General features: G+C 37.2%; 2 protein-coding genes across 4 annotated transcripts in view; one reads left to right on the plus strand and one right to left on the minus strand.

Annotated features, from left to right (window-relative positions):
- cpn1 (carboxypeptidase N, polypeptide 1) overlaps window positions 1-6,284 on the plus strand; it is a 42,778-nt gene extending 36,494 nt beyond the window's left edge. For both annotated transcript variants that reach the window (XM_057825269.1, XM_057825268.1), the window contains exons 4-9: window positions 1,816-1,992; window positions 2,084-2,195; window positions 4,738-4,877; window positions 5,243-5,342; window positions 5,462-5,580; window positions 5,892-6,284. In XM_057825269.1, the coding sequence (XP_057681252.1) occupies window positions 1,816-1,992; window positions 2,084-2,195; window positions 4,738-4,877; window positions 5,243-5,342; window positions 5,462-5,580; window positions 5,892-6,002 (759 nt within the window). In that variant the 3' untranslated portion in view covers window positions 6,003-6,284. The remainder of the gene's footprint in view (window positions 1-1,815; window positions 1,993-2,083; window positions 2,196-4,737; window positions 4,878-5,242; window positions 5,343-5,461; window positions 5,581-5,891) is intronic.
- Window positions 1-14,494, minus strand: part of LOC130909141 (integrin beta-3-like) — a 47,969-nt gene extending 33,475 nt beyond the window's left edge. For both annotated transcript variants that reach the window (XM_057825262.1, XM_057825264.1), the window contains exon 1: window positions 14,412-14,494. The gene's annotated coding sequence lies outside the window, so the exon portion shown is untranslated. The remainder of the gene's footprint in view (window positions 1-14,411) is intronic.
- Between the last annotated feature and the right edge of the window lie 67 nt (window positions 14,495-14,561).

Below are 14,561 nucleotides of genomic sequence, written 5' to 3' on the forward strand. Positions count from 1 at the left end.
TTGCAGTAAAAGTGTAAAAATTGTCGTTAAAAATTGAATAATGTAAACACTGAACTACATTGAAATGCTTAAAGGATGTTAATTGAAGGCCTCTGCCACTGTGTGGGTGGTGTGGTAAAGTAGTCGTTCCCCAACCCAGAGGTTGTGGGTTTGATCTCTCCCCCCTGATGACTTCGTCTAAGTATCCTCGAGCAAGATACTAAACCCCACATTGCTGCTGGTGCTGCATCACCAGTAGGTAGATGAGGATATAGTGTGAAGCGCTTTGAGGGCCTTAAAAAGGTGGAAAGGCGGATTCCAAGTGTAACTCCAGTTACCATTACCATTTAACCAATTAGAGGAAGGGTTGAATACCAGTGCAGGACACAATAAGGCAGGGAAGCTGAAATAACCCAGTTATAAATTGATTTTTTTCATATTGGCCGGTTGGATTTAGAAAAAGGCCGATACCAATAAACATCAAATTTCCAAATATCGGCGCCGATAATTGACCTAGCCGAATATCGGTCTATCTCTACTGGAAATGCCCCAAAATGAACAGGGAGTGACCTGTAAATGCTCCAAAATGACCAACAGGAGTCTACAGACTAGCAGAGTGAAGCGTCCTCACGCAAATTCTCCAGGAAAGATTTTGTTTTTATTGATTTCATTAATTTATAAAGGTATTTATTAATTTAAAAAATGCCATAATAATTTATAATAAAAAATAATAACATAAATATTGTACATAATAATAATAATTACAGATTTCCTGATTGATCGGGTCCGATCACGTCATTTTCAAAGTATTGGAATCGGCAAAAAAATATCGGACATGCCTTTTTTAAATATATATATATATATATATATATATATATATATATTTATTTTTTTAAATAAAATAGTTTTCTAATTGTATTTAACGTTACAGACATAATATGTTACACTCATCCAGAGTCTTTAGGCTTAAGGTAGTGTTATCAAATTTATCCCGTTAACGGCAGTAATTAATTTAGAAAAAAAATTTATCATGTTAAAATATTTAACGCAATTAACGTATACGCTGCACGACCCACTCACGCATTGTCACGTTCAATCTGTAATGGCACCGTTTTACCTATATATAGAGCTAAAAGGTAGCGTAAAATTAGTGGAGTGAATTTTGGCAGCCTTTGGAGCCTTTTTTTAATTACAATCCCTCTCCCTACGATTAGAAATATCGTGGGAAGCAATGTGGGGAAGAAAGGTAGTAATTGATCTTTTTCTTAACACCCTATGGTATTTCCCAACGGAGAGAAGATATATCAATTGGTATCACTACGCACAGTCATGGTTGCACTTCCCATCATGCATTTGGGCAGAAGAGTTAAATGGCTACAGTATCATTTACTGAAAGCTCAACAAATACACTAGATGGCAATATTTAGTCACAATATACAAAGTCACATTTACCCTTTAAGAATTACAAGTCTTTCTATCCGTGGATCCCTCTCACAGAAAGAATGTTAATAATGTAAATGCCATCTTGAGGATTTATTGTCATAATAAACAAATACAGTACTTATGTACTGTATGTTGAATGTATATATTCGTTACGAGTTTTATTCATTTTTTTCTTAATGCATTGCCAAAATGTATATGATCGGGAAAAATTATCGGGAATGATTGGGATTGAATCGGGAGCAAAAAAAAAGCAATCGGATCGGGAAATTTCGGGATCGGCAGATACTCAAACTAAAACGATCGGGATCGGATCAGGAGCAAAAAAACATGATCGGAACAACCCTAATAATAATAAATAATTATATGCCCTATAAGTGTTAATACCATCCTCAGGTGGAACCAGAGACTCGTGCAGTCATAAAATGGATGCAAAACCACAACTTTGTTCTATCCGCCAACCTCCACGGTGGAGCTGTGGTGGCTAACTACCCCTTCGACAAATCGCGGGACGCCCGAATTCGAGGGAGGACCACATATGCTGCTACCCCAGACGACAAAATCTTCAGAAACGTAAGAAACCGACTCAACTCTGGTTCTTCAAAACTGCGCCAGTGTCCAAAAATATATGGACCAAATTGTATGTGTCTGCGTGTGATGCCAGTTGGCGAAAACTTACTCGTACGCACACAGCTGGATGCACAACGGTTGGAATTGTGGAGACTACTTTGACGAGGGCATCACCAATGGGGCCAGCTGGTACTCGCTGTCTAAAGGTGAGTAAATAAACAGTAAGACTAAATACTTGTTGATTAACGTTGACTGCCAATAAAAGCGACAGACGTCCAATCGATTTTGTATGGGAAGAACCTCCCAGGAAAATTTGGATTTGACATCTATCGCCATCATTGGCAGTCAAATAAAGAAAGTAAGAAATGAGTTCCGTCCCTACGCTGGCAATGTAACCCGAATTTCCGCGTAAGTCGGAATGAACCCTTTAAGTGTCCCTAAATACTCCCCAAATCTCAAAATAACTATCCGAAAATATGTATTATATAGGGGTGTGACAAAATATCGAAATGCCATATCACCATTTCGATATTTTGTCACAACCCTAATAAAAACTATACTTTTGTGGTTGTCTGGGTGATTTACATTATAGTCATACCATTTGGAAAGAAAACTTGAATTTTAATACTGCACTTTACGCGGAATGCGGCCTTCCTTCCAATTTTTTTTTCCTACTCCTTAAATCTATTCAAATTGATTCGCTTTCACGTCCAGAGCATAAATACTGAACATTTCCCAGGTGCAGTCAATCAAATGGAATATTTAAACAAACTTCAACATTTGCAGTAAACCTAATGCCCTCATTCTTTTTGGCTGAGTGTCTTTCTGTGAAACTGGTTGAACATTTACAGTTATAAATTTGCACAAAAATGCCTGCAGGACTACACATTCATCAAACCGTTGGCGCGTGCATTCACCTCACTTTATCCTTGAGTGTAAAAAACACCAAATACCAACTTAGTTTACTGTCAGTCTGTCTGGAATGTGAAGCTATCGAGTTCATATTTAATAGGAGTTCTGTTTATTTGACTGTTTTAATTAACTGCCAGTTGTACTTTGAATTTCACCACAACAGGTATACAGTAGGGCAAATAAGTATTTAGTCAACAACCAATTGTGCAAGTTCTCCTACTTAAAAAGATTAGAGAGGCCTGTAATTGTCAACATGGGCAAACCTCAACCACAAGAGACAGAATGTGGAAAAAAACTGAAAATGTTTGATTTTTAAAGAATTTATTTCCAAATTAGAGTGGAAAATAAGTATTTGATCACCTACAAAAAAGCAAGATTTCTGGCTGTCAAAGAGGTCTAACTTCTTCTAACAAGGTCTAATGAGGCTCGACTCGTTACCTGTAATAATGGCACCTGTTTTAACTCATTATCGGTATAAAAGGCACCTGTTCACAATCTCAGTAAGTCACACTCCAAACTCTACTATGGCCAAGACCAAAGAGCTGTCGAAGGACACCAGAGACAAAATTGTAGACCTGCACCAGGCTGGAAAGACTGAATCTGCAATAGGTAAAATGCTTGGTGTAAATAAATCAACTGTGGGAGCAATTATTAGAAAATGGAAGACATACAAGACCACTGATAATCTCCCTCTATCTGGGGCTCCATGCAAGATCTCACCCCGTAGCGTCAAAATGATAATAAGAACGGTGAGCAAAAATCCCAGAACCACACAGGGGGACTTAGTGAATGACCTACAGAGAGCTGGGACCACAGTAACAAAGGCTACTATCAGTAACACAATGCGCCGTCAGGGACTAAAATCCTACACTGCCAGACGTGTCCCCCTCCTGAAGAAAGTACACGTCCAGGCCTGTCTGCAGTTCGCTAGCGAGCATTTGGATGATCCAGAAGAGGACTGGGAGAATGTGTTATGGTCAAATGAAACCAAAATACAACGTTTTGGTAGAAACACAGGTTCTCGTGTTTGGAGGAGAAAGAATACTGAATTGCATCCGAAAAACACCATACCCACTGTGAAGCATGGGGGTGGAAACATCATGCTTTGGGGCTGTTTTTCTGCAAAGGGACCAAGACGACTGATCTATGTAAAGGAACGAATGAATGGGGCCATGTATCGAGAGATTTTGAGTGAAAATCTCCTTCCATCAGCAAGGGCATTGAAGATGAGACGTGTCTGGGTCTTTCAGCATGACAATGATCCCAAACACACAGCCAGGGCAACAAAAGAGTGGCTTCGTAAGAAGCATTTCAAGGTCCTGGAGTGGCCTAGCCAGTCTCCAGATCTCAACCCCATAGAAAATCTGTGGAGGGAGTTGAATGTCCGTGTTGCCCAACGGCAGCCCCCAAACATCACTGTTCTAGAGGAGATCTGCATGGAGGAATGGGCCGAAATACCAGCAATATTGTGTGAAAAGCTTGTGAGGAGTTACAGAAAATGTTTGGCCTCCGTTATTGCCAACAAAGGGTACATAACAAAGTATTGAGATGAACTTTGGTCATGACCAAATGCTTATTTTCCACCATGATTTGCAAATAAATTCTTTAAAAATCAAAAAATTTGATTTTCTGTTTTTTCTTTCCACATTCTGTCTCTCATAGTTGAAGTTTACCCATGTTGACAATTACAGGCCTCTCTAATATTTTCAAGTGGGAGAACTTGCACAATTAGTGGTTGACTAAATACTCATTTGCCCCACTGTAGTTGTCCAAAATTGTTCGGGAAAATGCTGCCATGTTTAATATTGCAAGCCTTTGCGTCGTTTTGTGTTGCAGGCATGCAAGACTTCAATTACTTATACACCAATTGTTTTGAGATCACACTCGAACTAAGCTGTGACAAGTTTCCACCTGAGTCTTCACTTCCCCGAGAGTGGCTCGGAAATCGAGAGGCGCTGGTATCGTTCATAGAACAGGTTTGTTGCTTGTAGTTCTAGGCAAAATAAGTTCAACACACTCTGTTTGCAGTTTAAGATACCGTTCCAGCTCTCCACTTTTAGCTTGTTCAAGTGTGGGGGAGCAAAAGTGCATGGACCACTTTAGAAAAGTATACAGTACGACACCATAAAGTTTCAAAAGCCATGATATAGGGGTCAGACCAGCTCCTTTTGCTCTAATTATACACACCAGACTGAACTAAAATAAGGCATTTGTTTACAAAATTAAAGACTGTTCTTCGCTCGTTAAAAGTGTTGACTTAAGCAGTGCTAGTAGCGTTTTCTGGTGGATTGGGTGGCAATTTAAAAAAAGGTGCCAAACAGCAGTTATCCCTACATTACAGGTGCATCATGGGATAAAAGGTATGGTGTTGGATGACAACAACAATCCTATCAAGAATGCTGAGATCTCAGTATCAGGCATCAACCATGATGTGACCAGTGGTGAGTTGTCTGACAAAAGACTGACAGTCAACTGCCAGCCTCTCCCAGTCCACATGGATTGGACGTCTATCGCCGGCAATGACAACCAACGTGTTAAAAGTTTGTTAATGGATCTCTAGGGGTTCAAGGCGACTATTTCCGACTCTTGTTGCCTGGCACATACACGGTGACAGCCTCCGCTCCAGGTTACACTGTCTCCTCCAGCACTATCACAGTGGGACCAGCTGAAGCCACACAGGTATGTTCCTGATTCATGTTTTGAAATTAGATGTTCGAAATCATTTCAAGTGTAGTGGTGGTAAATGGGCTCCCTCTAGTGGTAAGCAGAGAATCTCTAATAAAATTTACAAACGGTGCATTTTTAATCCTGTTTATAACATGTATTAGTTTAGTTCAGTTGTCTTTACCTTTTAATTACAATAAATCTGTATTTTTTTCTTTAGGCTTTCAAACAATTATGTACTGAAATTCAACAATGGAGATTGTAGTACTTGGTGTAAAGAAACGCTGTTCGATCCGTTGATAACTTTTTTTTTCTCTCCACGCCAGCATAATTTTTACTTGAAAAAGGCACCAAAACAAAACGTGAAAACGAAGCAGCACCACGGCAGGAGGAACCTGTCATCTCCCAAGTCCGCCTTAAAACTGGGCCCAAGATGAGGCTTCATTTTTTGGGGGGAGCACTCACACAGAGACAAGCTGTATAATACACATGAAAATAGAAATTAAGGATTATATCATGTGACATTTGTAGCCCTGTGATTTTGTTTGTTTGTTAATGTGCGTCTTTATTAAATAATTATTCCAGGAATGCTGTATTTATGTAACAGTTGTTAGGTTTTGTGTTGGTTTTCTCCTAGTGTGACTTGTACCTGTGATTGCCCATTGATTTCACCTGTTGTACCTGCTCCTAGTGTATCCTCCAATCTGCGTCCTCCTGTGTTACCCAGCTGTTCCTCGTTATCTCGTTATCCCTTGTCTGCGTGTTTGTATATAAGCTCCCATTTTCTTTTCACTCCTTGTTGCGTCATTGTCAATGTCGAAGTCCTGTTTAAGCCCTTGTGTATTAGACCCTCCGATAAAGAAAGTTTTGTTTGAACCTTGCCTTTTGAAAAAAAGGGGGAAAAAAAGTTTTTTTTTTCCTTTTTTTAAAAAAATTTTTAAATTTTTTTTTAACTTTTGGCGGTGATCTCAAAAACGTTTTAATAATAACTAACAATCAATGGGGATCAAAAGGCAAGGTTCGAACAAAACTTACTTTATCGGAGGGACTAATACACGAGGGCTTTATACAGGACATCGACATTCACAATGACGCAACAAGGAGTGAAAAGAAAATGGGGAGCTTATATACACGCAGACAAGGTTAACGAGACAACGAGGAACAGCTGGGTAACACAGGAGGATGCAGATTGGAGGATACATTAGGAGCAGGTACAACAGGTGAAATCAATGGGCAATCACAGGGACGAGTCACACTAGGAGAAAACCAACACAAAACCTAACAACAGTATTGATGCACAAGAAGATGGCTGTCCTTTTTATGGGATATTTTTTTTCATGACACAATATTTGATGAATATAAAATAAAAGAATGTGTTTTCTTCTCCTGTCACATGAGTAACGTAATTTTCGGACTATAAGCCTCTACTTTTTCCCCCTCATTTTGAATCCTGTGGCTTATAGTCTTGTGCGGTTTATTTGTTAATTTATTTGGGTTCACTTTTTTGACAGCGGTGCCATAATACTGCCATAAGACCGTCATAACTATGGCATGACACTATCATGGGCATTAAGGACATTCTGAATTATTTATGTCCAGCTCGGATCTTTACATCCTTTCAAAAGTGAGATAATTTGCCGGATGAAACAAAAAGACATCTGTCATAAGCATTCATTAATCCTCATGGCAGTGTCATGTCAAAATTATTATGTTTTATGACAGTCTTATGGCCCCACCGTCAAATAAAGTGTTACCAAATACCATAGCTAGCAATTAATGAAACAACTGGAACAGTAACGGAAGAAACAATTAGCACAGAATATGAATTTTGATTGTTATTTACATCTGTAACGCTGCAATGCATGTTAGGAGGCATGTTGGACAACAGCAATGTTGACAGTAGGTGACAGCAGAGGTTGACTGTTTCCCCAAAGGGAGCAGTAATGGCCAAATGAAGCTTCTTGAAGCAATGAAGCCTTTGCAGCCAGTTGGTTTAAAGCTTCATGGTGGTTCATTTGATCTTATGACAGTGTTATGATGCAGCTGTCAAATATAGTGTTACCGGCTAATATCTTTTGGTGTTAATATCCCGTAACACAGTGAGAACAGCTGGGGATTATAGTCCAGTGCAGTTTATCTATGAACAAATGCTGTTTTCCGGTCAATTTTGGCTGGTGGCGGCTTATAGTCAGGTGCGTCTTATAGTCCGAAAATTACAGTAATTCTTTTAGTCATTGAGTCTAAGGCCTTCCCTATGCCGGCCACAATTAACTTATTAGTTGCCGTAAATGTTTATGTTTCTGTGCCATTGATGGTGACAGACCTCCAATCTATCCACTAACAGCTGTCCTAGTTGAAATGGATTTCTAGTTTATCTGTGTCATCGGCAAACAATGAGTTCACCCCCCCATCTTTCTCTTTTAAATTGTTAAAAACAAAAAACAAACACAAGATTTTATTATTTAAAGCGGAAGTTCAGAATTTTTGACATTAGGGGAAATCTTTGAGTTAGCGGGGGTTTAATTACTCAGTGAAGTTGATTTCAACAAATTCTGGACAGTTATTTGTAGTTATTTGTTAGTTTCAGGGCTCTGGAGTGGCTAAGCTAGTGCGAGTCAATGGTGCCTGCTTAGCATATCAATAAAAAATGATACAGATCTAAAAACATATCCAACATAGTCAAATAAATTCAAAATGCAGATCATTGTTCCAAAACATCCATGTGACCAAAACAATGTCACACCAAACTGCCGTAATTCATTTCCTTCTGCAGGACTATTTTTTCTAGATGCGTAATACGACCACAATAGAGAGGATTGTTGCGGCCACTCTACTCACGATGCATTCGATGAAGGTAGGAAGTCGGACTTATCCCGCTTGGATGGTACCAGTTGCGACTTCAAAGCGTTCCAAGCAAATGTAAACAGCAAACAGGGCTGATCGAGACAAGTTTTTAAATTTTTTTTAATTTTGGCCATCAAAAGACATTTTGACCTCCAGCAAACCTCTCATAAGTGATCCAAAATTGTGGAGGCGTTCCAATAATATTTTTCCACCTTTCTCGCATGCAGCATCAGTCTGCTGAGTTTAGTGATGGCCCGCAACATGGCAGAATGTGCATTTAGAGCCTGTGGAAACAGACAGAAGAAATGGGCAAAGCAAAGTTTCCACAAATTCCCTATGAAGAACGAGGAACAATATAAACTGGTTACTTGCTGCTGGCTACGACATCAAAAATATGTGGTGGGGAAAAAATGGTGTGATATCTCTCTGCTCTGTTCCTCTGCTGAACTGCTGGATTACAAATGTTGCTGTTCATACAATGTACTGTTCAATGGTAAGTTTTAATAACTTTATCCTGAAAACATAGACAACACTATTGATTGCATGGGTTATCAATGATTTTTTCATGTGTATATGTTGTTTTTTTATTGACATGCTAAGTCAGCCCTATTGACTTGCATTAACTTTGCCACTCTGGAGCGCTGAAACTAACAAACAACACAGAATTTGTTCAAATCAACTCTACCAACTAATTAAACCCGTGCTAACTCAAAGATTAAGCCTGATGTCAAAAATTCTGAACTTCCCCTTTAAGGACTTTTCAAAACAAACACAAAAAAAAAGTAACACTTTACAATAAGTGTAATTAACAATAGTTAATGCACTTTTAGACATTAACTAATGTTTAAGTAACATAACAATAATTCATTTAATCCCTTACCTAACATTTATTAATATATTAATTAACATGAGTTAATGCATTAGTTAATGCATTTTAAGACAATAGGTCCGAAAAGCATTCAGTAATGGTTAATAAAGGTTAAGGGGGGGACTTAAGCATTTATAATTTCTTAGTTAAGGGACACATGTGCTACACTTAACAATAAGGGTCCAAAAAACATTCAGTCATGGTAAATTAAGGTTAAGTAATACTTATGAGGTACGTTCACGTGAAATATTACCATACTTAAGGTTAGGTTATAATATATAATACATGGCTTAACATTAATTTGCAAATACAATAGTGCATTAATAAATAGTTAATAATGTATACTAGTAAGGTACTAGTAAGGGATTATGTTATTTTAAAATGAGAAACATTGCTCTGTGAGTCCTTGGGTGCAATACATTAGTGCATTAATAAATAGTTAATAATGTATACTAGTAAGGTACTAGTAAGGGATTATGTTATTTTAAAATGAGAAACATTGCTCTGTGAGTCCTTGGGTGCTGCTAACCTAACCTTAAGTATGGTAATATTTCACGTGAACGTACCTCATAAGTATTACTTAACCTTCATTAACCATTGCTGAATGTTTTGGACCCTTATTGTAAAGTGTAGCACATGTGTCCCTTAACTAAGAAATTATAAATGCTTAAGTTAACAAACCCTAACCCTAAACTCTAACACTAAATAGGCCTATATATATTTTTAATTTTACCAAATCATTAGTTACTGTCTGGTTATGCATTAACTAATGCATTAACTCTTGTCAATTAATATATTACTAAATGTTTGATAAGCAATTATATCAATTATTGTCATGTTACTTAAACATTAGTTACTGTCTAAAAATGCATTAACTAATGTTAATGAAGGGACCCTTATTGTAAAGTGTTACCAAAAAAAACCCCATTAAAAAATAATGTATTTATTTATTTATTTATTTTAAGGCTGTCAAAATTACCGCGTTAACGGGCGTTTATTAATTTAAAAAACTAATCACGTTAAAATATTTGACGCAATTAACGCAGATGCCCCACTCAGACAGATTTAAATGACGGTACAGTGAAACATTCACTTGTTAATTGTGTTTTATGGAGTTTTGCCGCCCTCTGCTGGCGCTTGGGTGCGACTGATTTTATAGGCTTCAGCACCAATGAGCATTGTGTAAGTAATTATTGAAATCAACAATGGCGGGCTACTAGTTTATTTTTTGAGTGAAAATGTTATAAATTTTATTAAAACGAAAACATTAAGAGGGGTTTTAATATAAAATTTCTATAACTTGTACTAACATTTTTCTTTTAAGAACTACAAGTCTTTCTATCCATGGATCGCTTTAACAGAATGTTAATAATGTTAATGCCATCTTGTTGATTTATTGTTATAATAAACAAATACAGTCCTTATGTACCGTATGTTGAATGTATATATCCGTCTTGTGTCTTATCTTTCCATTCCAACAATAATTTACAGAAAAATATGGCATATTTTATAGATGGTTTGAATTGCGATTAATTACGATTAATTAGTTTTTAAGCTGTAATTAACTCGATTAAAAATTTTAATCGTTTGACAGGCCTAATTTATTTATTTATTTAATCAGTGATCAAGTTCTTCCAAGAGGTGGCAGCACAGGACAAGCTGTTGCAAGGCCTGTAACTGATGGGTATGTATTAGAAATTTACATAAAACAGGTGCAAATGTCTTAAAAATTACTGTAAATTCCTGCTTCAACAAGGACTAAAGCTTTGAATAAGTCACAAGTCAATGAGCTACTTCATTACATAAAATACTTTACTTGCCAGTGGTTTCCTAAAAGCAAAGAAAGTAACAATAGCTGGTTTGAGAAAGACAGGAAAGAGGAAAAGAACACTTCACATTGCACTCTATGACCTATCAAAAGTCAGGTAGAAGCTATATCATTACTTCCGTAGGTATACATTGTCTTAGTAGTTTTACAGTGTTTATAGAGAAGGGTTAGTGAGGCAGTCATGATGTTTGTCCTACGCAGCAATGACAAGTCATACTGATTAACCTTTCTCCTTTCACCCAGTGGAAGGTCTAGCCACAGCGTCTTCACAATACAACGATTATGTACTCCTACAGTGCCTAAAATGACCAGAGAAAATATTCAATAGACAACAATGGACCACCAAACCGCTCCTGAATGAAAGTGGCCACTGCCAGTTGAGACACAAAGGAAGCATTTCATACAGACACAACACTCTGGAGCTTTCTCATTGGTGTGCATACAGTTTGTCAGTAGTCCGTTTGTGTACCAAATGTGGCGTCACGGATGTCCTAATGTGGACCTACGCTGCTGGGCATCTCCCACACTCTTCATAAGTATGTTCATTGATTCGTAATTTATAATTTTACAATCATTAAAGCTGGTTATACCAAAAGCAATATAGTTTTGACTATAGTGCATATACATTGACTGTTCAGGTTTGTGATCCAGTTATTGCATTATAAAAATTAATACTGTAAATATTGATGGGGAAGAATACAGCTTAGAAGTGAAAAGCCTCCAAATTTTTTTTTCTAAAAAAATGATAGAACTTAATAAGTATCAATAAAAGTACAAAGAAACACATTGATATTATAAGCTTGATAACTGTACACTCTCAATATTGTTATATAATAGTACCAAAATTTTCGGACTATAAACCGCTATTTTTTTCCTTGCAGCTTATAGGCCAGTGCAGCTTATTTGTTGATTTATTTGGGTTAATAGGTAACACTTTATTTGACAATGGCGTTATAAGACTGTCATAAGACCGTCATAATCATGACATGACACTATCATGGGCATTACTGAATGCTTATGACACATGTCATTAAGTGTCATTCGGCAAATTATGTCACTAACTGCATTTATGTCCAGCTTGGATCTTTTACATCCATTCAAAAGTGAGATAATTTGCTGGATAACACTAAAGGACATCTTTTATAAGCATTCATTGATGCTCATGACAGTGTCATGTCATAATTATGAGTCTTATGGCGCTACTGTCATATAAAGTGTTACCAAATACTATAACTAGCAATTAATGAAACAACTGGAACGGTACATAAAGAAATAGTTAGCACAGAACATCAATTTTGATTGTTATTTACATCTGTAGCACTGCAATGCATGCTAGGAGGCATGTTGGACAACAACAGTGTTGACAGCAGGTGGCAGCAGAGGTTGACTGTCTCCCCCAAGGGATCAGTGATGGTCAAATGAGGCTTCTTGAAGCTTTGTAGCCAATTGGTTCAAAGCTTCATTGTGGTTCATTGGGTTTTATGATAGTCGTATGATGCCGCTGTCAAATAAGGTGTTACTGGTTAATATCTTTCGGGTGTAAATATCCCATAATACAATGAGGACAGGTGCGGCTTATCTATGAACAAATGCTGTTTTTGTGCCAAATTAGGTGGGTGGCGGCTGATAGTCAGGTGCCCCTTATAGTGCGAAAATTACGGTAAGTTATCTTCTTAAAAATAAATACATCAAATACTAAACTGAGTGGAAAAAACATTATTTTTTAAAATTCATAATACACAATTTAAAATCTCTATATGTTCTTTAAATTACTACAAATATTGCTTTTTAGAAAAACCACTGCCCCATATTTGTTGATATGCAACACACTACAAACGAATGTGTTACATAGAAAGAGCCATCTGTTGTCTGTTAACACTGATCCTAGGCAGGATTGCTGCAACCTGGAGTCTATCCCATCATGCAATGGGTGTGGTATGTCCAGTGGAACGCTCCATTTTGTCAAAGAACTATCCTTAAGAAAGATATTGAGGTTTTCAGAGTGATCTAATGAACGTTTTCAGTTAATCAGTACCTGATTTTGCAATCACGTCAAATCCACTTTGAGGTTTTTTTTATAGGACTAGGTTCCCCACCCCCTGTGTTTTTGCTCACACGTGAATTTGTGTCACATCAATCTCTTCCTTTTCCATGTTCACACTTGAGATTGGGCTCAGTTTCCTGCTATTGTTCTTGCACATACAAGATCACATATGAGGAAGCTGCCATGCAGAATCAGCAAAAGTTGAATAGCAGCCTTTTAGTTCACAAACAAACATTCAATGTGCTCAACACAGGGTGACTATACATATTCTTGTTTGTGATGACAAAAAAAGAAAAAGAAAAAGTTAATTATCTGACTACGATTCCTATTTCTGTGATTACAGACCTCTATCTAAAATATTTGATTCCCAGCAAAGGAAATATGAATCTCAGAAGAGCAATCCACTTTTAAACTGTTTTTATTATGCCATCATTGCTTTGGATTGCAACATCAAGGAAAGGAAATTAAAGCGCTCACCAAAAGTTTTAAGTTGCTTCCTAATTTGGCGTGGACGTCATCAATAATGTGCTTCATGAAGTTATGAGCATTTTTAACTATACTAACCCCAGTGAAAATAATTTTGAACATTTAACTAATTTTATAATTCTTTACGTTTTATATTCACAAACAAAAGTTCTCCAAAACAGCTCCAATTTTTTTTTTCAGGAAATTAATGCAGTCATTAAAAGTTTAGTTACTTCCTAATTTGGAGTGCACGTAATCAGTTATGAGCGACATGAAGTTATGAGCATTTTTAAACTATACTAACCCCAGTCATAGACTTCATAATGGTATTGACAGGACATGGGGCTGGGGCCGATTAATCGGGGGCCTATCACCGGTATTGACCAAGTGGAAATTCTTGTGAATAAATGCGAAAATCCCTCAATTCTTTATAGATAGGGACGTAAAACAGTCTCAATTCTTAAAAGCAAAAAAAAAAAACAAAAAAAACGGGCAGTTAGCTTTTATTTTCAGTAAATATGTCGTATGAGCTGCTCGTCTTTAAGTCACTGTGGCGCTGCCTTACCACAACAAAGAGCTTTTTGTTATATATGCTTAAATCCCTGAATTCTTTATAGATATCGATGTAAAACAGTCTCGATTTTTTGTTAAAAGAGCAAAGAACCGGGCAGTTAGCATTTATTATATGGAATATTGCGAACTATGATGCCAATGCCGTAGTAGCTAATTTCTCCCATTGATTTTTTTTCCCACAACGTTTTAAAATTCATGTATGGTATGCAAAATATAATAATTACCTTTAATCCTTGAGCAAATTACTCCTGATACAATCCTTCCTGTTTGTATACAGTACAGCTTTCGTACTTTTATCCTAAATCTGGTGTTGAATCGCTGCATGTGTCGCTGCGACCGACTGCGAATAACTGAAGCGGATTGTGGGATGGGCT

Source organism: Corythoichthys intestinalis, chromosome 21, assembly GCF_030265065.1.
Source record: "Corythoichthys intestinalis isolate RoL2023-P3 chromosome 21, ASM3026506v1, whole genome shotgun sequence".
Taxonomy (NCBI): domain Eukaryota; kingdom Metazoa; phylum Chordata; class Actinopteri; order Syngnathiformes; family Syngnathidae; genus Corythoichthys; species Corythoichthys intestinalis.